Source organism: Herpailurus yagouaroundi, unplaced genomic scaffold (genome assembly GCF_014898765.1).
Source record: "Herpailurus yagouaroundi ecotype Mexico unplaced genomic scaffold, PumYag 77, whole genome shotgun sequence".
Taxonomy (NCBI): domain Eukaryota; kingdom Metazoa; phylum Chordata; class Mammalia; order Carnivora; family Felidae; genus Herpailurus; species Herpailurus yagouaroundi.
Window position 1 is genome coordinate 55762232 of NW_024412388.1, and position 26637 is coordinate 55788868.

The following is a 26637-nucleotide window of genomic DNA, read 5'->3' on the forward strand; positions in this document are numbered from 1 at the left end:
GGGGCTGAAGACAGAAAACAAGGATCACAAAAGTTACTTATTATTTATGTGACCTATTTGGGCAAATGTTCTTCAGTCCAGTTTTTTCTGATTCCTACACCATGCAGAAATTATGAAAACTAAAAAACCTTGAAAGTCACCTTAAACTACTACTTTCTACCATATATTCAAATTTATATCTCTTTTCTCCAACTTAAATTGTTTTTATGTCTGAAGTGTGCAGTAGAGTATTTGAGTAAGTGTTGAATTATTTTTTTTTTTTTTAGTGAAGGAACAAAAGCTTAAAAGAGGGACAACATGGGGGAGTATTCTCTTCCTCAGGAAATTACGTAATAAAACAGGCCACAGTAAATCCAGACTGTTTTATTTTAGAATGATTTAGACTGTTGTAGTAAAAATTTTCAAGATTCTGAATCCTCTTCTAAGGCTTGTAAGACACTAAATTTTTCTAGGAATTGGGACAGAGGAGACAGCTTTGAAATCAAATTTGAGTCCAAGTTACAGCCCTAGAACTTAAGAGTGCATTCCTGAGGAACTTAATTGTTTTGAGTTTCATCTCACATAAATACAGAAATAAAAATTTTAGCCTTGTTGAAGTTGGTGAGAATTTAATGAAAATTACACAGGATTTAATGAAAATTACACATAAGGTACCTGGTACATAATGCTCCTAAGTGCTATTTCCCTTCCCTACAGATTAGCATGTAAAAACGTTCTGAACTCAATAGGGAAAAGAGGTCATCTTATTTTTACACTAGTCCAGAAGTTCTCAAACCTGGCTCCATGTTTAGAATCATTTGGAGAATTTTAAATACTGATTACCAGGGACTTTATCCAGAGATTACAATTTAGTTGGTCTGGAATGGATCCAGGCATTAATATTTTTAGAAGTGCCTGAGACAGGGAAGGGTTGATAACTTGACTGTCTATTCTCTGGTAAGCATTGATGAGTAAAGTTAAAAGAGGCACAAGAAGTGATAGTAGGGTACTCTTTTTTTATAATCAAAGACATAAAATTCACCTGTAAGAGTAGAGAAAACTTGTATGTGAATTCTTCTTAGAAAATTGACTGGTTTTCCTATGCAGGTTTAGCAAAAAATTAATTGCATAGAGTATGTCTTTGAAGTTATACTAGAAAAAATGAGATCGTGGTATCAATGGGTTGACAATAAGAGGAATTTTTTCAAATCCTAAGAGTTATTTCAACTGTTATTTAAACTGGTAAACTGTCACCTGAAACTTGTACCTTTTCTGCCTACATCTTCATTTTGAAAATGCAGTAGATTCAGTCTTAACATTTAGCCACCAGATAAAGGAGGGTCTATAATCTTGGTCCCTCTGTTTTGTAATATCTCATCGGTGATGATCTCCAGTTATCTTTCTGAACAGCCAGCTTCCCCTAACCTGTGATTTTACATAGATTTGATGACTAAATTTCCTAAAGTAAGATTTAATTTTGTTTTGGGGAGGTTACTTTTTTCATTTTGTATTGTTTTGTGAAAGTCAGTCACTAAGCTGCTTATCCATGTGGGCTTTCATCCATTTGACCTCTACAGAGCTTTATACAAACCCGTTTTTCTTTACCTTGAATCTGTGGTTCTCAGATAAGAGTGTATGTCAGAATCACCTGCACAGCAGCTTGCTGAGTCCCATCCCCAGAGTTTCTAGTTAGTAGGGCTCAGGTAAGAGCTGAGCGTTTGCATATCTAACAGTTTCCCAAGTGACTCTGATGGTGCTGATCCAGGGACCATAGTTTACAGTGTAAATACCTTAATATATCTGAATTTGCTTTTCTGTTTTTCAGAGTGTTTGCAGTTTGAATTATAAGAACTCATTTTTACTTCTTTTTCTCCATATTTTGAAGTAGTTTGTATTCACTGTGTATATTGCATTACACCCCATTATTATTACTAATATTTTCATCCAATCATACCCAAGCTCTTTATTATTAACTCATTCATCCTCACAATACTCCTCTGAGGTAGTTAATTGGTTGTATCTTTTATGACAGAGAAACCATGAACAGTTTACCTAGGAAGATGGTAAAGTTAGAAAATGGATATAAAATCTGTGTTACTAGATCTTACTAATGTGTTATGTTATTTCTAAAATAGGAGATTATGGTGGGCTCCATGTTTCAAGCAGAGATTCCAGTTGGCATTTGTAGATACAAAGAAAATGAAAAAGGTGGGTTAATTAGTAAAGTTACATAGCTTGAATTTATGCTTTTGAAGTGATGAACTGTTATTTTATAATGGAATGAGACCAGGACAGTTTGTTACCCCATTGATTTATGAAAGAAGACCCTTCATTATCTCTGTAAGAAGAAAATGTTTCTGTTTTTCCAGTTTTGTTCTTAGAAAAAATTGAATGCCTTTTCATACTGAGTGACTTAAAACATCTCAACTTTTAATTTTGTTTTTCATATTTTAATTTCCCTGGATAAATCCTTTATAACCTGTATAAATTAAATATAATAGGTTGTTTTATGTCAGTGGAAGCTGTTAGGTTTAAAAAAACTTAAGTACATAATGACCTAAAAAGCTTAATGGTAAGCTTTGAAACTTTTAATATCACTAAAATTGAGTACTTTAATATTTGTTTATTTGTAAAATAATTTGGGAAAACAACTTGTATACTTAAATTTTACATGATTTTTTCTATCATTTTATATAAAAATTCCAAGTCGTAAGTACTTAAACTTCCAGTAACATAAAATGCTTGAGGTCTTAAGTCTGTTTTAGATTATTCAGTTGGGGTGAGTTCCAGAAAGAGTGTTGTGGGTGTGTTTTTAATGAGTTCATGTATAGTATGACATCAGTCAGTGTTAGAAATCTTTGTTCATTTCTTTTATTTCAGTTGTTGTCTTCACATTTCAGCTTACATATGCAGAGCCTTTTGGAGTTGCAGAAGACCTTTGTTTTCCTTCTAGTGTTCTCTCCAGAAACTTCCTTTATAATGCACCTGCTTTCAGGGCAAGCAGTAGGTAGAGGCAGTTAAGAGACCACCACAGGCCAGTAAATTCTAGTGACAGCAAAAATGTTTTAACACACCAGCAATAGCTTGTACTTACTTTCAAGTTAATTCCTGCAATATACAGGAACATTAAAAGTACAATATGGAGTGACTTTGTTATATAGTAAGATTCTATACATAGTTTTGTGAATACATTGGAGTTGTGTGCAAAAATAAGTGAACCATTGACATTTGTATTTATTTTTGTAACTGAATTTTAAATGTTATGCTTTGCTTATGTACTATATAATGATTAGCACATGTTCACCATTGAGTTCTTTCTCCAACTAAAGAGCTGAAAGTTAGACCTTTGTTCTAATTTATTTATTTATTTTTTAAGTTTTGACTATGAAAAATAGTAGTGTCTGTCAGAAAATTTCGTATTTTGTAGGTGGGTAGGAAAATATTTTGGTTTTACATATGGCAGGTTAGTGTTAGGGCTTAAGGGTAGTTTTAATTAGCTCTTAATATGTTTTATGTTTTAACATGTTTGTATTGTCCGATATAGAAAATAAATGATCTTTAACTTTCGTTGTTTTAAATTTGGGTTTGATGCTTTCAATTTTATTGTAATTTTAGAAAGCAATTATGCATAATTATTTTTTCCCGGAACAGATACGATTTACAAATTTTACTCACCATGAGAATTCAAGCATTGTAGATGGTGTGAGGATCCGACTAGATTTAGCAAGGGGATCCTGCTTTAGAGGGGTCACTGTAGTATAGGTTCTTTCCTCAGTTTTGTATTTCTAGTAATTCATACTTCTGTCATATTACCCAGAATTTGTCACCACTTAGGGTACCCTGTGCACACAAACCAAACTCATGTGAAACTTAGGTAAATTACATTGTTAGGAAAAAACTGTTAAAGGGATACTGAAGATTAGTGCATTCTGTTCCTTCTAGGAAAAAGTTTGCAAGATATTTTTCATTGGCTTGGTGAGCACACATTCAAGAGGGAGAACATTTGGTTGGAGTGATTTTGATTAAAAAAAATGCCACAAAACTTTGATACCTTGATACCTTCACTGTAGGAATTATTTGATAAATGGATTAGAATTTTTTCATTGATACAAGGAAACCCTATTACTGAGTATCCTGGAGAGATACTGATGATTTTTTTTCTGATACCTGATTTCTTTTTTACTAGACTCCATGCAGCATATATATTCCTCATCAGCTATCATTTCTTTTTTTTTCTTTTAATTTCTGAGTATTTATTTTTGAGAGAGAGCACGCACACAAGTAGGGAGGGGCAGAGAGATCGAGAATCTCACAAACTGTGGGATCATGACCTGAGCTGAAACTGAGTTGACAAGCTTAACCAGCTGAGCCACCCAGGTGCCCCTCAGTTATCACTTCTGTTTCAGTTATATAAACAAGATTTGTTACAGTCACGTTAAATTCCTCTTTGAACCTGTATCTGTTGTTATATAATCTCAACTACACTATTACAATTTTCTTAAATTTATGTAAATTAGCAGTTTACTCAGTGCAGTGTATTGTAATCATTTGTTTATTTTTTGCATCCTTAATACCTGGTATGATTCTGTTACATAGGCACTTAGTAAACATTTGGTGGCTGAGGTATTAGGTGGGTGCAGAATAATGTTGATAAAGCCAATACGGAGTCAGTAAACTTTGATCAGTGTGTAGGCATTTGGCCTTGGACATGTTTACTTCCTTTTCTCCTCAGTATAAAATAGCTGTAAAAGAGCATTTATTTACAGAGCCTATCATGAGGATTTACATAGGATATTTTCACAGGTAGCCTTAACAGCATATACATTGTAAGTACTCAGTGAGTGACATTAGTATTCAATGGATGATTAATCTTACTCATTACATTTAGGTTTTATTTTTCAGATGTTCAGAAACTATCAGTTCATGCTGTTTTACTTACAATTGGCAAAAACCCTCTTCAGTTAGCTTCAGCAAAAAAGAATTTACCTGATTGCTTAACTGGAAAGTTCTGGGTGGCCTGGCTTCAGATAAAACTGGATTTGGGGGTTCTTCTGATATCAGCTGTCCCTCTCCTTTCCCTCTTTCCTTTATTACAAGACAGGCTAAGATGGCTGCTGGGAGCTCCTGGCTTACGCTTTACACTGTCCCTGTAGCCAGAGAACCAGCACAGATGAAAACTTCTGTATCCACCTTCGCTCCAGCAGAAGTCCTAGAGAGAATCTGTTAACTTTGTTTGAGTCATACTCAGCCAGAAGTAATTACTGTGACCAGAGAGAAGAGTGACTCTTCTGGTTTGCCCTGGCTCATTTATCTGTTCTTGGGGCTCCAGGGTGTGATGTCAGCCTCACTCAAATGGAAAGGCTTTAATTCCCAAAGATGTGTTGTAGAAATGAAAAGCATGATTTTTCACTTACGTATTTTATTGTTTCTTCCATATACTAAACTGAATGAACACTGTACCTTTTGTGATAAGACTGAACTGAATGCCGCTGACCATCTTGGAACACACACAGAGGACTGCCACCGCCTCCCCCTACTAAGAATTATCTGCCCAAAGTGTCAGTACTGCTGAGATTGAGAACCCTGGACTAGGTTGATTAGAATTAGTTGGGCTACTTAGGGGGAAAAGGGTTAAGAGAAAGGAGCCAAGATACCTACTTCCCAGTCTAATTTTCATGCTTGCATGACATGAGTTTTAAAGTAAGGAAATGATGGCTAGGAGTTTGGAAGCAGTGAATAGCAAAAGACTGCATGAATCTTTGTTTCTAATGAACATTTGACATATTATTGATTCTGAAGTTACTTACGAAAAAATGTACACATGCATTATCCTTAGTTGATGATAATGTTGAGAAGGCAGTTCATTTAGCCTGTACATATAGGAAAGGCTCAGCTAAACAACTTAAAATTTATGTCATTAATCACAGTGTGTCCTTTTAAGGACATGGGGTAAACCTCATTATACCATAGCTGATTATGGGCTGGCATTTTCATCCTCATGATACATTGATTACATTGAATTTTTACTTCGGCATTAAAAAACAGAATAACACTTCTTACGAAAACTGAAAGTGAATAAATATAAATTTATTCATGGGGGATTAATTTCCCAGATTTGTGGTGGTGGTTTCTGGACTTTCTACACACCCCAACCACCACCACACACACTGAACTTTGTTAACTTATTGTGACAACCCATTTTATTTGAGCTTGATTTGTTACTTAAAATTCCATAATACGCCCTTTCCTGGGTAACTCGAATATACTAGGTGTGTTCCTGCCTTCAGAATGTTTTCGTTTACTTATAATCACATGTGAATTATATCTCCCATAATATAAAGTGGATATATTTGTGGTTGCTTTTTTAAAAATTCTAACATCTAGGCTTGGTAGTTGATTTACACAACAAGAGATGTTATTTCTCTTCTGTATTTTATCCTGTGTTTTATTGTAGTGGTGGATTTTTGATTTTCTGAACTCTTGGCATTTTGTTCTGCAGCAGACATTTAACAAAAGTTAGCTGTTGTTGCCTGTTTTATTTAGATCAGGGTCAAAAGTCATATTTTATTTGGAGTGTAAACTTAAGTGGAAAATAATTTGGTCTGTTTCTGGAACCAGTAGACAGTGTGATTTATTCTCTGTGGAAATGCTGATTGTTCTCATCTGTGGTTATTTTTTAGTATGTTGTCACTGTATAAAATGAGGTGTTGTTCTCAGGGTCAGCCTGTCTAGCTGTCTTGTCACAGTTCTAGGGGTCTGGCTTGTCATTTGGCGCCATCTGGTGATGTTTGTGTACTCAGCTTAGACAGGACATCTCTGTATCCTGTGGCAATTTGCAACTTAACAGAATGATTCCAGAAGTATCTTTCAGGTCACCTGTGCTTGTTTCATAGGCCCACTATGGGCGTATTTAAGTGGGAGAACACTGGGGACTCAGGGACGCACCACCTTCCATCTTTCTTAGGACTTCTTGTAAGGCCTTGTCCACCCTCCATCCATCAGTCTCAGGAACATGAAAACTGTAGTCTTCCCCACTTCCCGCTTCAGTGAACAGAGGCTAAGCAGACAACAAAAATCAGTAGTCCTATATCCACATTCACTTTGTGATGGTAGTTTTATTGTATTTACAATTTAGAGTTTCACTAAGATTATACCAGCAGGCTAGAGAAGGAATGAGGTTTACTAAGGAAAATTTTCTAGAGATTATCCTTATACTTTATTTTTTTTAATTTTTTTTTTAACGTTTATTTTTGAGACAGGGAGAGACAGCATGAACGGGGGAGGGTCAGAGAGAGAGGGAGACACAGAATCCGAAACAGGCTTCAGGCTCTGAGCTGTCAGCACAGAGCCCGACGCGGAGCTTGAACTCACGGACCGTGAGATCATGACCTGAGCCGAAGTCGGCCGCTTAACCAACTGAGCCACCCTGGCGCCCCTATCCTTGTACTTTAAAGAAGAGTATCTATTTTGGGAAACAGAAAAGTAGAACGATATTTTAAAGTGTATGTGTGTAGTGGAGGTGCAGAGTGAGACAAGGTAATTTATATGAAAACACCCAACATAGTGCCCCATACATAGGAGATGCTTAATTAGCTGTTAATTCCTTTCTTTAAAAAAAAATTTTTTTTTATGTTTATTTTTGAGAGAGAGCGAGCAGGGGAAGGGCAGAGAGGGAGGGAGACACAGAATCTGAAGCAGGCTCCAGTCTCTGAGCTCTCAGCACAGGGCCCGACATGGGGCTTGAACTCACGAACCGTGAGATCATGACCTGAGCCAAAGTTGGACGCTTAACCAACAGAGCCACCCAGACACCCTGCTGTTAATTCCTTTTTTTTTTTTTTTTTTTTTTTTTTTTTTATAAATAACACAAGGAACTTTGACACTGTCGGTTATCCTCTGTCTCTTAAATACAGAGTTTTTCTTTAGCTGGTTCCTTCCTACTGGCATTTAAATGATTGTCTCTTGTCTCTTATGTTTAAAAATCAATAAAACCAAAAACTTTGTTCAGCTCTACCTCCCCTCCGGCTGTACCTGTCTCTCCTCTCTTAAAACCAAACTTTTTCAAGAGTCCCTACTTTATTTCTTTCCCTTCCATTTACTCTTCAGTCCTCTCTAGTGGGGCCTCAGCTTCCATTTCTGCACAGAAATGGCTCTTAAAACATTCCCCTCCTTGTTAGTAAGCCCATTGTACCTTTTTCAGTTGTTACACTGTTCATTGAAAAGCATTTAACCAGTCTAGCACTCCTTGAAGCATTTTCTTCCCCTAGCAGTGATGGTGTCACATTTGTTACTTTTTCTCTTTTGATTCTTCCTTGTTTTTTTTTTTTTTTTTTTTTTGTCTGTGTTCATCTTCCTGTCAGTTACATTTGCACAGGGCTCTCATCTTAGGTTTTTCCTCCTTTCCTTCCACTTTTTAAATTGTGATGAGATTTAGGCTATAGTCTTACTATAATGGAAATTCTGATGAAAGTGAAATGCTTTTTTTAAAAACGGAAAGACTCTTGTTTTATGAAAATGATTTATGTTCATTATATTTTCAAACTTCATAGAAAAATACATAAAAGAAAAAATTACCCCAAACCTTACCACCAAGAAATAAGCAGTGTTAACATTTGGTGAGCATTCTTTTTGACCTCTCATTTCAAAAATAATAGTTGTAGCTAACATCCATTGAACCTTAATAATGTGCCAGAATTGTTTTAGAGTAATTTAAATCTTTACAACCCAATATGATAATGTTGTTATCCCCATTTCACAGATGATGCAGAGAGAAGAGAAGTAACTTGCCCAAGGTCATATAGGTAGTAAATGGTGGTGATGCTATTCAAACCAGGAGAGCTTGGACTTGAGTAAACTCAAGCTAAGTCATCTTAGCTTGGCTATGAAACAGTTATAAAATTGTTTAAATCACTTAGGCCATAAAATATGATCCAAGAACAAGAATGAAGTTAGGCAAGTCCTAGGACCATGCTGTACCTCTCAATTCTCAACATGTTGGCTTATAAGTGTGAATTATTTGTTTAATGTTAGTGTTTTAACACAAACTCTTAACAAGATTTGGCATTTTATTTTTAACTTCTATGTTTTACTAATTTAGTATATGAAAATGATGATCAGCTCCTGTGGGACCCTGAGTACTTACCAGAAGATAAAGTGATTGTATTTCTTAAGGATGCATCTAGAAGAACAGGTGATGAGAAAGGTGTAGAAGCAATTCCTGAAGGATCTCACATAAAAGACAATGAACAGGTACATGAGTAAGAAGTAACTTACATTATGGGATAAATGAGTCACAGAGATGAAAGGTACAGTATAGGGAATATAGTCAGTAATACTATATGGGGACACTTGTGAGCATAGCACAATGTGTACAGTTGTCCAATCACTGTGTTGTACACCTGAAACTAATGTAACATCGTGTGTTCTTCAGTTTAAAAGGAGAAATAACTTACAACTTTCCCCAAGTAAATTAACCATTTACATCTATAGATGCAAATGCTGTCACACTCACTGTTATTAAGATATCCACCAAAATTCCTATAATGTCATCAATAGGGAATCGGCGATAGCTAAGGTTACTTCATTAGTGTAATTTCAGCTAAAATAAAAATGATACCATTTTGCCTGTATATACTTTTTTTCAAAATTTTGGAGTTCCTTTGGATATTCCTAAGAGCTTGTGGATATCATCAACTTAGGAATACTATCTGGGATAATGTTTTAGGGATATGGTAGACAAGTTGCCTACAAGTGACCTAATGACAGCAGTTTTTTTTTTTTTTTTTTTTACCTTTTTTAAATCAATGCTTTTCTTTTCTCATTTATTTTAAATTAGAATAGGAGCTGCAAAAAGCCAAAAAGAAAGGATTTGTGATTTTTATAAAATAGTTTCTTTTCATTTTTAAATTTCTGAGATATTATGGCTGCCAAGTTAGAGTATTTGCTTACCATTTTCAGTGTATTCAAAAGCGTTAATTAATCAGGATGGAATTTGTTTTTTTTTTTTTTTCTTTTTTAATGTTTGTTTATTTTTGAGAGAGAGAGAGAGAGCGTGAGTGGGGTGGGAGGGAGAGAGAGAGGGAGAAACGCAAAGTCTGAAGCAGGCTCCAGGCTCTGAGCTGTCAGCACAGAGCCCAGCATGGGGCTAGAACCCACAAACTGTGAGATCGTGACCTGAGCCAAAGTCGGATGCTCAACTGACTGAGCCACCCAGGTGCCCAGAATTTGTTTTTCTTCAGTGTTTTCTTTAGAATTCTGTGTTGTATTCACTGGAATTGTCCTCCAGAAATGATGAACACACACACTGGATTTAGGAAAAGCCTTTACTTTCGTAAGAAATTGTAGCCGTGAATTATTCATACTCTGGGTCACATATTGAAGCCTTTTATTTTTCTAGGCATTATATGAATTGGTTAAATGCAATTTTGACACAGAAGAAGCACTGAGAAGATTAAGATTTAATGTAAAAGCGGCTAGAGGTAAATAATACATTTTTATTTGTTTTCATGACTTAGCAGAAATTTAGAACTTAAGATCTTCAGTCTACATAGGTATATCTTAGGTTTAGTAATACTGATCTTTCTGAATTCAGTATTTGCTGAATAACAAATAACTTGTAACATATCACGTAACTTGTGTCTAACACAAGCATTATGGGAAATGGGATTAAGTCTGGTTCTTTACGGGAAAATAAGGCCATTAAAAAACACATAATGTCTTTTAATTTCAGGGCATTGTTAAAAATACTTTTTATGTATTGATTTTGAGAGAGAGAGAGAGCATGCATGCATGCATGCACAAATGCGGGAGGGGCAGAGAGAGAAGGAAGGAGAACATTCCAAGCAGGCTCTGCACTGCCAGCACAGAGCACAACACAGGGCTCAGTTACACAGACCTTGAGATCATGACCTTAGCTGAAGTCAAGAGTCGGATGCTTAACCAGCTGAGCCACCCAGGTGCCCTTGAAGCATTTTTAATAAATATTTTCTTTTTTGATCTTGTTTAATAGCCCTGTGAGCTATGGAATGTGACAGTTACTTTAATTTCAAACTGTTGAGACTAAGGTCTCTGAATTGAAGTACCTTTGCTGAGGCAAACATAATTTATAAATAAGCCATAATTAAAATCGGTCCAGGTTTTGGGGTTTTTTTTTTTTATTCTAACCGGCTCCCACTCTGCTTCACTAAGAACACTATATATTATCACATAACAAATGGAAGATATTCATTCATTCAACAAAAATTGGAAGGCAAGTTCTGAGGGCATCATGAAGTCCCTGCTCTCATGGCGCTTAGAGCCTAGGTGGGAAGCTGAAAAACAGTTATGCGTTCTTCCAAGAATTAGAGGGTTCAATTCAAATTTATTGCAGTAGGACTTGACCTAATTTGGGGAATGGTGAAGCTTGTTAGGGAAAGCTTCTAGAACAAAGTGGTATTTTTGCTGGGATGTAAGCGAATTAGGTGAGAAGGATGAGGCAGGAAATAAGTATAGACAAAGGGAAACAGCACCACAAAGTCTAAAGTTAGAAAGAACATAGTGAATTTAAGGAATTGAAAGGTAGTAGTATAGTTAGATCATAAAGGAGAAAGTGGCCCAAGTTGAAACTGGAGAATTAGGGACCAAATCATCCAAAATTTTATTAAATACAGAGTCTTTGTCACTTTATCTTCTGCAGTCATCGGTAATAGAGCTCAGGAGTAAAATACTTCCTTATTGTTACTAGAAACTTACATTTTTATTTGTAACTGTTCATGTGCATTATTTGGGGGAATATTGCTTTAACAGTTTTCCTACTCTTTTTGTCAGAGGAATTATCTGTTTGGACAGAAGAAGAGTGTAGAAATTTTGAACAAGGGCTAAAGGCCTATGGAAAAGATTTTCATTTGATTCAGGCTAATAAAGTAAGTAATGATATATATGTTCTCTCTTTTATAAAAAGCTAGTTAACCCAGGTCATCTTATATCAATTATTTTCTAATGTTAAACATTCTTTGACGAATGTTTTACTCTGTTAGTTTTTGGGAATTATAAACATGCCTAGACTTTCTGGCATACATTTACTAAGTGACTGTTGTCAGTGCATGATGTTAGATGACTTTAAGAATTGGACTGATTTACAAATATGTTAATCAACTTTTGTGTAGGATGTGTATATATAATGGAATTGTTTAAAACTATTTTCCATAAACTTGGGACAGATTGTTTTAAAGGAGGGTCTTTAAATTTTTAAACTTTAAAACATTTGTAACATGACATTATTTACCATTAAAATATTTTTTACATTTGTTTAAGTCCCAAGTGTCTAAAATCAGATACTTAATATTTAATTTGGTTTTAATTAAGGTTTAATTTTCTAGAAGAGTATCTCAATAAATCAGCTTTATTATACATTATAATTTTATAATTGGACAATTGTATGTAACATGATCCATTTATCATTCCATATTGATATTATCAATAATACAGTGTCCGTGTATACCCAAAAGAACTGCATAATTACTTGTATTGTTTCTGTGGGAAATTAGCATGCACAAAATTAAAATCTCAATAGTTTTAAGTGGAGGAAATTAAGGAATTTCTAGGTTTATACCTAGAAATTTTTTAGCACATTTTTTAGCAAATAGAAATGACAAGGACCTTTGCATTACATGTTTCCTTAAAGATAGCATCTAAGTTTTATGTGATGGCTTGTCTAGGATGGTGTTGAAAGTATCTGGGCTTACGTGGGCTTAATTTTAAGTCTGAGTTCTAAATAGTCTGTCCCCACGTTCTTCTTAAACCTCTTAATGTGATTGGGTAGTATCTACTTAATTTGTTTCACTACATATTTAATAGTATATTTTATGTTCTGTAAATAGTTGCTTATAAATCCTGTGAGTTTATTTTTCTTAATTTTGTTGTGCATTAACTAGTTTACTCTTGATTAACTTGTTGCATTTTGGTATTTGGCCTCAGACATAAAACTAATAAGAGATACTTTTGAGTTGTAGCATTGGTGTCAAAAATGTATCATATTCCTTAATGTTGTGTCCAGATGAACTGATTACCTCCAGCACAGGGCATATTCTATAAAAGGCATGTATTATGCTAATGAGTAGATATGTATGTTTATGATTGTAAAAAAAAAATAGATTGTTTCGTGGTTGAAAGGGACATTTTGGATATGAGTTTTCCAGCATTCCTGCCTAGATTCAGATCAAACCATGCTGGATTACCTATGGGAGGGGACCCCTGGAATGGTAAACTGGAATAATAACTAGCAGCAGCAACCCTCCAGAAATCCCTTTTTTAAGAAATAAGAACCTATTAGGTGACTGGAAACTACTAGTCAAAAAGCCTTTAATGTCATATGGAAAATAAGACCTTTATTTCTTTGTAAGTATTTGGGATGGTGATATTTCTGTGTTCCAGAGGTCAGCTGACCTATCTATACCTAACATACTCTAGTGAACAAAAAAAGAGGACAGTAATTCTTTAAGGAGAAGAATGGTCCAGTGAAAACATTAAGACTTTGTTTTTATTCCTGAAATTGAAGTTTGGATCTTAAACATAAGTTCTTTGTAGGCTTACTTTATTGAAGATTTTTCATAATATTGTTAACTTTGCATGCCCCAAAATACCTTTTCAATTTTTGCTCTCAGTAAAGTACAGTCGACTTGGCTGGTGTCTGTATAGAATTAAGATTCTAAAGGAGGCAAAAAAAAAAAAAAAAGCTTGAGAAGATGATAAAAACAAAAACAAAAACCTTGATAGCTTTCAGTCTTAGAGCAGCATGGGCCAAACTTGTAAAGTGCAAGCATAGGGGAAGAAAGAAAAATATGTCAGGTAGTGAAATGAGGATGTCATCAAATTGACTTTAGGTGCAGTCAGTCCCACAGGATACTTACTTCAAGATTAGACATTTATGGGTTCAAGCTATATGGTCTTGCATTCCAGCACTTATGCAGATACCTTTTTTCTTTATTTTAAACTCTCAGTACTTTATTACATACATCAACCCTACCAGCTTTGCAAGCTAAGTATTGAAAAGGGGGATGTTGTCCACATCATTTGCCAGTCTCATTGGTGTTGAACATTTATGTAAGGAGAGCCATTCAGTCACATAGGTAGATACAGCACCAGTTACTGGAGTAACTTAGTAAACAAAGAATTAGCATTGGCATTATTATACCTTTCAACTCATTATGGAATATTCTCAGCCTTTCTAGAAAGTAAAATAACTGAGTCTGGATCACCAGTAAGACCTCTAAGAGAATCTTTTAAATGGGAATTTAAAAGTAGACTCCCTAGGTATTCTGTGAGTAAAAGTATACTGTTCATAACATTAATTTTAATTAAATGCCACTTTCAGATATTTTCAATAGAGGAGTATTTATTTGTATAGTAAATTAAGATGCATTTATGTATTTATTTATTTAAATGTTTATTTTTGAGCAAGAGAGAATGAGGTGCAAAGTGCAAAAGCAAGGGAGGAGTTGGGGCGCCTGGGTGGCGCAGTCGGTTAAGCGTCCGACTTCAGCCAGGTCATGATCTCGCGGTCCGTGAGTTCGAGCCCCGCGTCAGGCTCTGGGCTGATGGCTCAGAGCCTGGAGCCTGTTTCCGATTCTGAGTCTCCCTCTCTCTCTGACCCTCTCCCGTTCATGATCTGTCTGTCTCTGTCCCAAAAATAAATAAACGTTGAAAAAAAAAAAAAAAAACTTTAAAAAAGCAAGGGAGGAGCAAAGAGAGAGACACAGAATCCGAAGCAGGCCTCAGGCTCTGAGCTATTAGCACAGAGCCTGAAGCGGGGTTTGAACTCACCAAAGTCGGACACTTAACCGACTGAGCCACCCAGGTGCCCCAGATTAAGATGGTTTTTTAAAAAGCATAATGCTAAATATCTGAAGATTTGTTGCCAGTGTATTATTTCTCTCCATGGGGATTCATAAAGAATAGTTTTAACAAAGCTGCTGCAGTGTTGTATTTTATACGTACAGTATTATATATTACTTAAGGTACAGCTAAATTTTTCACACTTCAGATATTTTTCATGAAATAATTCCTTTAAGGAGGAGATGATTCTTAAAAACAAGTGTTTGTTTCTTATAGGTTCGAACAAGGTCAGTTGGTGAATGTGTAGCATTCTATTATATGTGGAAAAAATCTGAACGTTATGATTTCTTTGCTCAGCAAACGCGATTTGGAAAAAAGAAATATAATCTTCATCCTGGTGTAACGTGAGTTTACTTTTTTCTGTCGAGTCATATATTTTTGCTTTTGGATTTTTCTTGAGAAAATTGTGATTTTTAGAATCTTCCTTTTTCACTAGGATAGGAGTTTACATTAAAGTTATCCATTTACAGATAAATCTTCATAGGCCATTTAGACTTCAGTGTCTTATGAAACATAAACTACAATTCATAATATTTGAGACAATAAATACATCAAAGCAAATGTTAAAGTATGTTTTCAGGAGAGAAAACGGATCAGAATAGCTGTTAAAGCATGTTTTAGTTAACTTCTGTTCCATTCGGTATAAGCACATAGTTTTTATCTAATACTGTGAGCACAGTGAGAACAGAAAAGAGACTCTTCAAAAACTGTGGAGCTGAATGCCTCATAGAAGCTCATTAAAGAATGGAAATTAGTATTTTTCCTTGTCTAATCTATTTTTGATCCCAGAAACCAAAATAAGGTTTGGGTATAGATGATATAAAAGGGAAAAGACAGAGAAAATAAATCAGGTCAAATTTCATTTTTTAAATGATTTCATTTTGAAATTTCATTTTCATTTTTGTTACAAAGTGTTCTAAAGAGGAAAGAACATGCGCATGATGACTTCCCTTTTCCCCGATTTCCTGAAACCTTTCCTCTAACAGAAATAGTATATAATAGTCATCCAACTTTAGCTTACTCCCAGTGATACAGGGAGTATGGGTTGTTATTGAATGTAGTCTTTATGCAAAGTGCGTCCGTCATATGTCTGTATCAGTTGCTGTGCACCAAAATCTGAGCCTTATTTAGTCTAGCTTTGGAAAAAACTGTCCTGCTGCCTCTAGGAATTTAAGTACATAGAGTATTGAATGAACCCTTCATCTCACGTGAGTTGTTCTAAAATGCTGATGAATTGGTCAGGTGGATTTAACTTCACCATTCTATCCTTCATTATTTCCTGCTGTTCACAAAATACAAATAATACTCAGTTGTGATTTTATTTGATCAGTGTGCACCAGTAAAGTTCTTAGGGCTGGCCAAATAACTGCCTTTGAAAGATGTGCTTATATGCATATTTGATTGTGCTTTATTTAAACTCTAGGCTGGACTGCTTCTGGTCATGTTCATTTACAGGTGTCTCTGCTGGTCACTTCCCTGGAGGATCACACACTCTAAAAATCCAAAGCAAAATTATCTAAAAGGGAATAATGGGTATGGTTGCCCCTGGACATCATAGGACATTGGACTCTGCCTCATCCCCCATTATTCAAAGCTTACGATGCCTAGAGTGGAATTCCATAAAGAGTATTCCAAATTTAATTGCTTAATGTTATAAATTTATAGTTAATTTTTTTTCTTGATGATTTATTGGTAGTATTGAGGTATAATGACATAGAACAAGATATAGCTATGTAGGCTTCAGAGTGTATCTTAAAGTAGTCACAATTTTCAAGCTATTCTGTAGGGAAAAGCCATAGTAACATCTTTCATTTTTTTCACCCATTTCAGAAATATTGTTCACACACGAACTACAGGCAATCTGTCGTCATCAGCAGTAAGAACATAAGAATTGCCTTGCTGGGTCAGACCCATGGTTCATCCCGTTTTCTCTTTCAGAAAGCATCACCAAGGGAAGTGTTGTGGGCTGGCTTAGTTGGTCGTGTGTGCTGTCAAGCTCAACAGGTTAGGTAGGGATGTGCCGCCAAACATTGTAGTTTCTTATTAACAATCTGGCCATAGCTTCTGGAAACTTTTTGAAGATACTTCTGTCTACAACCTTGATTCCTCTTAGGGTTAAGTATCTGTAGGTGGAGTAGCCACAGTTAAAAGTAGTTCCATACCACATCTTTTCTCATGCTTGAAGATTTTACAGTGCCCCCTGGTGTAATGGTATGAAGTGAACATACGTGGTTTTCCCTGTAGGCGAAAATACTATGGTTTTGTAGGCTTTAGTTATGTCCCTTCTGTGTGTTCCATAGTTTTTGGTTTTGTTTTTTCTTTAACTGAACAAACTGTAATTTTTTACTCCTACTTACCCCTTTTAGCTATGTTACATCTTCTATGAGAAGCTATGACCAGACCGTACCTTATTTCCCAAAGGGCAGAAATTGTGGTTTTCTGTAAACATGGAGATTCTTTTCTGGTTTGCTTCCAGGACCTTCTTCTGTTAGTAGTTGCACTTTGAGTGCACAAAACATTATTAGAAATGTGAGTTTTTTCATCTTTTTAGTCAAAATCCATAGAGCACGTTATCCTGAAAGTCATTTGTTCATTTTTCTGTGACATTTTTACCTTCCAATTTGTTCACCAAAATGAAGTGCATTTGCCACTTTCATGCCTTATAAACCGCCTCTGCAAGATTCTACTGCAGATTCTCTCTACTCACTACCTGGAAGATTTGGTAGCCATATGCAGATTAGAGATTGTATTGCAACAGGCTTGCAAATATTTTTTTTTTAAGTAAAAACTTAACCCAGCATAACTCTGATTATCTGAATGCTACTCCAGCCTCCTGGGTGGCCCACCTGACTTCTTCCTTAAGCACTATGGATGCCATTAATCTTTAAGAAATAATAGTAATTCTTCTACAATACCATTGTGGTATCCAGTCAACTCTGGCTTCCTTTGCTTGGCTTTTAACATCCTCCATTATCCATTTCCACCATACCAAATTTATTTCCAACAAGTCTTCATCATGTATCATCTGTTCTTATTTAGTCATAGCTTCTGTAATCCCTTTGGCATTCATACTCATTTCTGTTTCTGTGTACTTCCAGTTCGTTACATAATTGTTCTGGAATTATGATGAATGACATTAAGCTGAAGGGGACTTAAAGACCATCAAATTTATTTCCCTTCATTTATAGAGGAGGAAAATAAGGCCTAGAATGTTAAGTTGATTAGCTTATGGTTACATACATTTCTTTGATATGTGTTTTGTACCTCAGACTGTTGGAAACTTCACATCCCTATATTTATTATATCCCCATAACCTAGGGGACAGTCTGATCATGTAGTTTGATGTTATAACTACAGTTAATAGTCTTTGGTGGACTGTTAACACAGACTTTCAGTAAAATCCTAAGCCTTTTCCACTGTTGCCTTCTCACCCACATGCTTACTTGCTCAGAAATTCTAAAGATTTGTCTTAATATTCCTATTATAATTATTGTGAGGAATTTTTTAAATAATGACTTTTAAGTTTTTTTTGAGCTTCTACTCTGTGCTATGCACAACTTAGGCCAGGTGGTACAGTGATGACAAAAAGACTAAAATTCCTGCCTTTAGGGAATTAGTTAAGTGCAGGTATCCGCACACTTTCTCTGTAAAGAGCTACAGAGTAAGTACTTTAGGCCTTGCAGGCCTTAAATTCTCTGGCAACTACCCAGCTCTGCTCTTGTACAAAAGCAATCTTAGATACTATGCAAATGAGTGGGTGTGGCTGTGTTCCATCAAATATTATTCACAAAACCTGTGGCCTGCCCATGGGCCACAGTTTGCAGACCTTTATTCTGGTGACTTAATAGCACTTCATAGTTTACAAAACACTTTCCTACACATACCTTTTGCAACAGCCCTGTGTGGTAGACACATACATGATTTTATATAGGTAAAGACACTAAACTTTCAGAGATGAGTGTTTAGCTCAGATCTTATAACCCCAACCCAAAGTCACTTAGTACAGACAGCTCTTCTCCCATCCCATGTAGTTCAGGAACGACCTAGGGAAGAAGTGAACACACCTCTAATGATATATTGGTAGACAAAGGCAGCACATAAGCCAAGGAATTTAGGGAGCTTTTTGTAGCTCAGATTTAGCAGGAAGATAATATACGAAATATCCAGGAAAGTTCAGGGAAATGATTCATTGGTAGGCCCTAATTTGGCTTTGAGATATTGCTGTAGCCATCACAGCGTCTTGAGGAGCTTTAAAATTGCAATCGGTGTTTGTTCAGAAATTATTTTGTACTCCCTCTAATTGGCTTATCCCTGTCTCTTCACTTACAGATCCTCTGATTTTAGTTGGGCCACTCTGAGCACTTGCCTGTAGTTTTAAAACTTCCTATAGGTCTCTAAAATTTGCTAGTTTAAAAGCCTTTATGCATTTTCCCAACAAACATAACCAAAGGAGCTTTCCATTTAAATGTTCAGATCCTGGTGGGATAGATGAGGCAATGGAATGAATGTAAGTGAAAATCAGGACATATTTGCTAATAAAGCCTTCTAAATTTAACCTCAGTTTTAGTTTTCAGCTTTTTTAAATATAAGAAGGTGATTGTTTCATTATTTCACTTTATTTTAAGGGATTACATGGACCGTCTTCTAGATGAAAGTGAAAGTGCTGCTTCTAGTCGAGCACCATCCCCTCCCCCAACTGCCTCAAACAGTAGTAACAGCCAGTCTGAGAAAGAAGACGGCACTATAAGCAATAGTAATCAGAATGGTAAGCAACCAAAGAAACTCTTCTGTTTGTTCCTAATGAAGGGCACTTGTCTTTAGTAGCATGGGCAATTCAGTTTTGGTTTGGATTAAAGTTCCAAAGCAGAAGTTAAAAATAATAATTGTCAGTACCCATGGCACATACATACATAAGCTTAATAAGAATATACTATCGGGGCGCCTGGGTGGCGCAGTCGGTTAAGCGTCCGACTTCAGCCAGGTCACGATCTCGCGGTCCGTGAGTTCGAGCCCCGCGTCGGGCTCTGGGCTGATGGCTCAGAGCCTGGAGCCTGTTTCCGATTCTGTGTCTCCCTCTCTCTCTGCCCCTCGCCCGTTCATGCTCTGTCTCTCTCTGTCCCAAAAATAAATAAACGTTGAAAAAAAAATAAAAAAAAAAAAAAAAAAAAAAAAAGAATATACTATCAATAGTGACCATTTCTTCTAAGAAATTTATTCTTGAGTAGCATGTATTTTCTTAGTCGGGATGCTTGGATAGAAACACTCTTGTTAACTCTTAGACCACAACTCCAGCACCATTTCACATCAGAAGTACATAGATATTTATGAAATACTTTGAGAGTCGTAACACTTTATCAGAAAAGTGCTTAAAGCATTTGGTGAAAAGTAGTAGATAACAAGGGCTTGAATAGTTTTTTCTTTGCTAGTGTAATATCCTTGAAGGATGAGGAAAGATAAAGCAGGTGTCAGGCTCTGCATTAATACTCTACAGAAACGTAGAGTACTCTACAGAAACCTAGATAAATATAGGATATTTATATTATTTTTTTATATTTATATTATCCTATGTTTATCTCTGTGAGAAAGAAGTAAATGGCATTCTATTTTGTTTAAGGTTCAGGTAACGTTCTTGTTTAAAATGTATAATGGACCAAAGATCACTGTGTTAGTAAGACCTAGTCAGAAAATTATTTTGACTTCTACTTTAATTAAGATGGTCTGCCTAAGTAAGACAAGCCTTCCACTCCTCTTAAGGAGGAAACGGGTGAATTAGAGACAAGCTCTGCACACCTGTATTCTGATGTAACAGTCTTAGGGGAGGGCCAGGGAGAGTTGACCTCACGACAGAAACTAGGAGAGGAACACTGTGAGAGACTGTCCCTTATTCTGACCTTTGGTCTCACACTGGCACCGCTGGAGCAAATATATTTTGTTCATTTAATGACCCCTCTCTGTTCCCTCACTGCTTCCCCCTAAGAACAAGTCATACAAACAGAAAAGAGGGCCCGGCAGCCATTTCCTGGTCTAAAAAGGTTCGATGACGTGTTGTCTAATGCTATCCTGAGGTAGAGTAAAAAGCTAAAACTCTGATCTTAGGACTGGGGGATAGAAGCTCAGGGATGCAAATAGTTGATACTACTTTGGTCCTTCCCTGTTTGCTCATAACACCAAATAAATTTTCCTTTTTTTTCCCCCCATTTTTAACCATTTGATGAAAACATGCAGTTTGACCTAAGAAGCTGTATATAAATTAAGTTATTCAGTAGCCCAGAAGCCATTTACCTAGGTACCCACAATCGAGATTCCTAGGTTTTCAGGGAAAGGATGGATTTCGCCAATTCAGTTTTCTTTCTTTTGTAAGGGGCTTAGTGTCTTGAAATCTCAGTTTTTACCTACTCACAGTGGTCACTTAGCTCTTTGTGCTTTACTGTAACAGAATGGTTCCTTCTGCATCATGGTGCATAACATCCCCGTATGCATGTATGGGTTGAGTGCACTTTTGAGTTGGGGAAATAGAATATTTTCTTGGACCAAATATAATATTTGAAACTCATCCTTTATACTGAATATTTTTCAGATAATTAAAAGTTAATTCTCTCCTGTGGCGCATTCTGTATTTTACATTAAATGTCTGTCTCCACAATGTCTACTCCATTTTGCAGTCAACTGTAACATGCCCTTTTCACTGTTACTTTTATCAGAATAATTATTCTTCTCTTACCTACTATGGAGACATTTGTGTTTGCTTTCATCATTTTCAAATGTATGTTTGGACAGTGCCAGCATTACTTTTTTAACATAGTGGCAGATTATTTAAATCTATTTAGATAAATATGTAATCTTTACCTTTAAAACACAGTACCCATGGGTTTATTTACATTAAGAATGAAAAAGTCTTGTCATTTTATACGGCAGTAGAAAACTCGAGCTTCTAAGGAATGTAAAATTTTTTTTACATAGTATTAGAAAGTTATAACCATTTTGCTAAGTCTAATAATTTGTGCATATCTTTGCTTTAATTTATCTTATTAGACTGCTGGACCCAGTGCTTATTTGTGGTCACATTATACCAACATGCTTCTAATATATGCCAGATTCTATTACTTCTTTATGTTTATAACTTAATCTTCACAACAACCCTGTAAGGTAAATCTCTTACTACCCTCATTGTACATGTGCTGAAACTGAGGTACACAGAACGTAAATAACTTTTGCCAAAGGTTACGCAGTTACTAAGTAAATAGAGCCAGCATTCAGACTGTATACATACATAGATTTGGTATCTCTCATCCTTGATGAAAAGCTATTCCATAATAGCTGTTTCTGAATAGTTTACAAATTTAGCTTTTTAATACTAGCAGTTTCACTTACGTTTCTTCCAACGTAGGGGTGTCATCTAATGGACCAGGTGAAATGTTGAACAAAGAAGAAATAAAAGCTGAAGGGTTACATGTGAATGGACCAACAGGTGGAAATAAGAAACCACTTCATGCAGACGTGGATACTAATGGTTATGAAACAGATAACCTTACCACTGACCCAAAACTTGCCCATATGACTGCAAGAAATGAAAATGACTTTGATGAAAAAAGTGAGAGACCTGCCAAAAGGCGAAGGGTAAACAGCAGTGGAAAAGAAAGTCCAGGTTCTTCTGAATTTTTCCAGGAAGCAGTGTCACATGGAAAATTTGAAGAACTTGAAAACACCGATGACTAAATTTTAGACTTATTTTACTTTCTTTGGAGTAAAATCTGGTGTGACTAAAATTTTCAGGGTTGATGGGTTACCTTAAAAAGTTGATTTCCTTGAAGCAGTTGGTTAAATTTGAAATGAGTCCTGATTTTAGTAAGATTTCATAATTCTGCCCTTTGTAGACTTTTTACTTTAAAAGTGTAAAGACCCTGTTAAGGCTATAACGAATAGTTTAGTAAATTTGAATGAACTATGGAAATATCTGTACCTTCTCATTTGATGTGTTAATCTTAAAAGCTCACTACCGGTACTTTTTGCTTAGTTTGATGGCAGAGAAGAAAAAACCAAGTTCTGATTTCTGTTGAACACCAGTTTTTCTGAGTTTCTTGAAATGTCTTCTTTTTTTAAGACATTTTCTCTCCATACAAATTGAGTGTCATTATTAAGGAAACCCTTATGAATCCTGAAAGTTATGCTAGCATGATTTTTTATATATAGAAGTTTAAAAATAAACCAAGTCAGGTTTGTATATGTAAAATTGTTGACATCAATGATGTCTTTCCATATTCTTATCTGGGCTTAAGAAATACATTCTGTATTTTTCCAGATTCTTTGTAGCCTTTGAAAGATTTTTACAGTACATATGTCTTGACTGAGCTGTCCTTTCTTAATACAAAAGCTTGTATAATTTTCTTAACTTGTACAGTTGGTAAACTTTTATGAGAGGAATTGATATTCTGAGTCTGTCAGCTTTCATTTTATTTTGCTAAGGTTTTTCTAATGAATTTTTAAGTGTTTGTGTAGTAACTAAGTCATGTTTCTTATACAGGTGGTAAAAGCATTCATAAAGGATTGTGAAAATTTGTTTTTTCAAATTTCTACTTAAGGACAAATAGTTTGAGAATTCTGAAATTAAGCATGATACCTAGATCGCATAGTTTGTTTTGCGTTTGCTATAATTTTCAAAATTATTTTTGAAGCAAGACAAAAGTTTAATGTTAGCTTAAGTGCTTAAATGTATCATGCTGACCAGAATCCTGTTCAATTATTTTTATATGCATTATAAAATTTCCCATTTTTGCATTAACTAAACAGGGGAAAAGGTCAAGCAATATTTAGATATTGGCACACACAAGGAGTTGGCAGATAACAATATTGATTTTATGTGGAAAAAGTGATGAAGTTGAGTGTATTTCCAAAATGAAGATAAGATGAATAACCATTGCTCTGTGTGATTACAAATAGGATCATCTATTTGCATAGCCTTTCAAGAGTGCCATTTTATTTTTAGTGCAAAATTCTTGTTAAAAATGTAGTTTTATACAGCTGATAGACCAACCTATATCCAAACTTTTATAAAAGATTATTAACTATTCTTGTTTTTTTCACACAGGCATACCCCAAATGCTTCTACCAATTCATTTTCAGCCATCAGTTCAAGAGCCAATGCCTTTTTAAAATAAATCTTCTGTGGTCTTGTTTTTAATGGCTCAACTGTTTAATACAATTGAGTAAAGGTTTGCACTGAGAAATTATGGTTTAGGCCTTACCCCCCATGAAGTATTACTATTAACATATGTTCAGAACTGCTTCCTTCCACCAATGTGAACAACTCTTTTCCCCAAACAGTGTTAAAAAGCCACTTGACAACACTTGACTTCATATAATGTACGTTCACTGTTACTACATACATATCCAAGTAAATCAGAGTTTTGGGTGGAACTGTTGAGAAGCCTGAACTTTTTGTTTTTGTTTTGTTTTACCCTACAACATTTAATTTATCCAGAATGGCAGCTTTAGCAGATGGTCACAATCCATTTTCTAAATCAGTTTTTATTACACAAATCCAAAGTATCCTAGCTCCTAGCTCTTTGTCAAAGATGGTCTATAGACGTGTTTCAAATGAATAGTGACGCTGTACTTTTTAAGTTGTTGCAATATTAGAGACGCTGTTTTCACCTTTTTTTAAAGATGCATTTTGTTTGCAGGTTTGTGAAGTTCTTGGAAACTAATTACAGGAACATTTTTATTAAATTCTCAGGCATGTTTGCAAATATGGCACATGTATACATGTTAGGAAATTTTACTTTTCTTAATCTTACCTTTTTAAAGTATACCTAATAAAAAGACATTCCACTACTATAATGCATAATGCTCAGCCTTTCATGAAGAAATATGAATTGTATTTTGTGTTTATACAGGTATTTCACAGTACTTTGTTCTTCATAATGCAGCCACTATAACTTGATAAGTCATTGCACTACTTTAAAATTTTTAGTAATATCATGAATTTAATTTGCTTTAAGATTTAGTACATTTCATAACTCTTGAACTCTTAAACTGCATTGGGAAAAGACGACTTCGGTAATAGTTTTCCCCCACCCCATACCCACCCTCAGCAAAGCACTATCATTTTCATTTGAAATGGTATTGTTTTATGATGTGTTTTCAAATGGAGTTCAGAATCTGCAACTCAGTTCAACATAAATCTGTTGAGCTTTAAAATGTATTTGAATATTTAAATAGGCATTTAAAATTATGAATTAGATGTTTTTAAATTTATGCATAGTAATTTTGCACTGTAAAATAATTCCCTTTTCCCATTCCCTGTCTGCCATTCTGAATATGCTTATTAAAATATTTTTTTAAACATACTTGTCTACATAATGCCGTGTGAATGATTTTCATTAGATTGATTCACTAGGTTTTAATTACAGATTTTAAGTGTATATAATACATACTGTTTACAATGCAAAATATGTATAATCTCTGGCCGTCCTTCTCCTAGATCTCTCACATGAACTAGTGTTTGAGTGGCTTCTGGTCCCTTTGACCTCATCTTAGATGATGTATTTTTGTCTTTTTTTTCCTCCAAGGGGATCTTTTGGTTTGCAGACCTTTATTCACCCACCTTCCTCTAAACTATGTAATTAGAAATTTACCCCATCTTTTGTAGTGCAGTTCGTATCACATAATATTTTTCAAAAAACTTCTGTCACAATATTTACTTTTTTCTAAATGGAAAATTAAGAGTGGGCATTTTTAATAAGTGAGGGTCGGTGAGTTTCCATAGGCAAGGTGTATGCTGATGACTCTAGAGGTGTGTAACTGGCTCTGTGTCACTACTAAATGCCAAAACAGAAATAAAAAGTTTCCCACACGTAATCCATATTCATGAAAATTGCCAGTGTGGAAAGTCATATGGGGAAGAATAGGAATTTTCCAAATTGTAAACCTTTTGTTCTTTTTAAAAATAACTTTTTCTGTATTCTATGATTCCACTATTTAAAATTTTTAATCATAAAATCAACTCTTCAATAATCAAGTTTAATCCTTTGCAAAGTCTTACAAGTCATGGGCTGATGGATTAGCCTCATTTTCTAATAATAGCAGTTTTCATAACCTCATTTATTATGTACTATTAGGTACCGAGCTGACATCTTTTGACATCTGTAAGTACATGAGTTTTTCCTTTTCTGACCATGATCATTTTTTTTTTTTAATTTTCACTTGTGTTTATACTAGCTCCTATGACTTATTTAGGATGTATGATATATTCAAAATGTCATTTTGCTTGCTCGAAGACCTCTGAACACCATCTTAAAGGCAACCTAGTCTGTGAAGGACACTGAGGAAACTGCCATGGAGCTGAACTCCCAGTTCTCCTTTGTGCCAACTGATAGGAAAGGCTTCTTCACATTTAAATGTCAACAGTGACAAGTTTGCTTGTATCATCTTCTCCGGCAAATATCTGGGCCTATACTTGTACCAGCTACAAGGCTTGGCTTGTGGCTTCAGATAACATGTGGCATGTTTTCTTTTTCAAAGAGAAGGCATTCATTAGTAGTGGTAGAAGTGTATGCTGAGCACAGAGCATGCAAAAGGAAGAAACAGGCATGATCTCAGGGAAACAGTTTACCAGACTCTGTGCCAGAGAATTCTAGCTAAGATTGTCCTTGAGCTTAATGTTTCTGTTAGAAATGAAGCAACAGTAAATCTACATACAGTTCCGCTAAGAAAGACCACTTATTTTTAACTGTAACATAACAGCTGTGGATTATTCAGGACTTCCCCCTTTTGTCACTGTCCACTGAG

General features: G+C 35.3%; 1 protein-coding gene across 14 annotated transcripts in view; it reads left to right on the plus strand.

The window, feature by feature from the left end:
- Positions 1-25196, plus strand: part of MIER1 (MIER1 transcriptional regulator) — a 61622-nt gene extending 36426 nt beyond the window's left edge. For 13 of the 14 annotated variants that reach the window (XM_040470568.1, XM_040470570.1, XM_040470569.1 and 10 more), the window contains 7 exons: positions 2115-2187; positions 9077-9228; positions 10376-10457; positions 11785-11879; positions 15067-15194; positions 19476-19615; positions 22238-25196. In XM_040470568.1, coding sequence (XP_040326502.1) covers positions 2115-2187; positions 9077-9228; positions 10376-10457; positions 11785-11879; positions 15067-15194; positions 19476-19615; positions 22238-22566 — 999 coding nt within the window. In that variant the 3' untranslated portion in view covers positions 22567-25196. The remainder of the gene's footprint in view (positions 1-2114; positions 2188-9076; positions 9229-10375; positions 10458-11784; positions 11880-15066; positions 15195-19475; positions 19616-22237) is intronic. The other variant, XM_040470572.1, reaches the window with a different exon arrangement.
- Positions 25197-26637: the final 1441 nt, after the last annotated feature.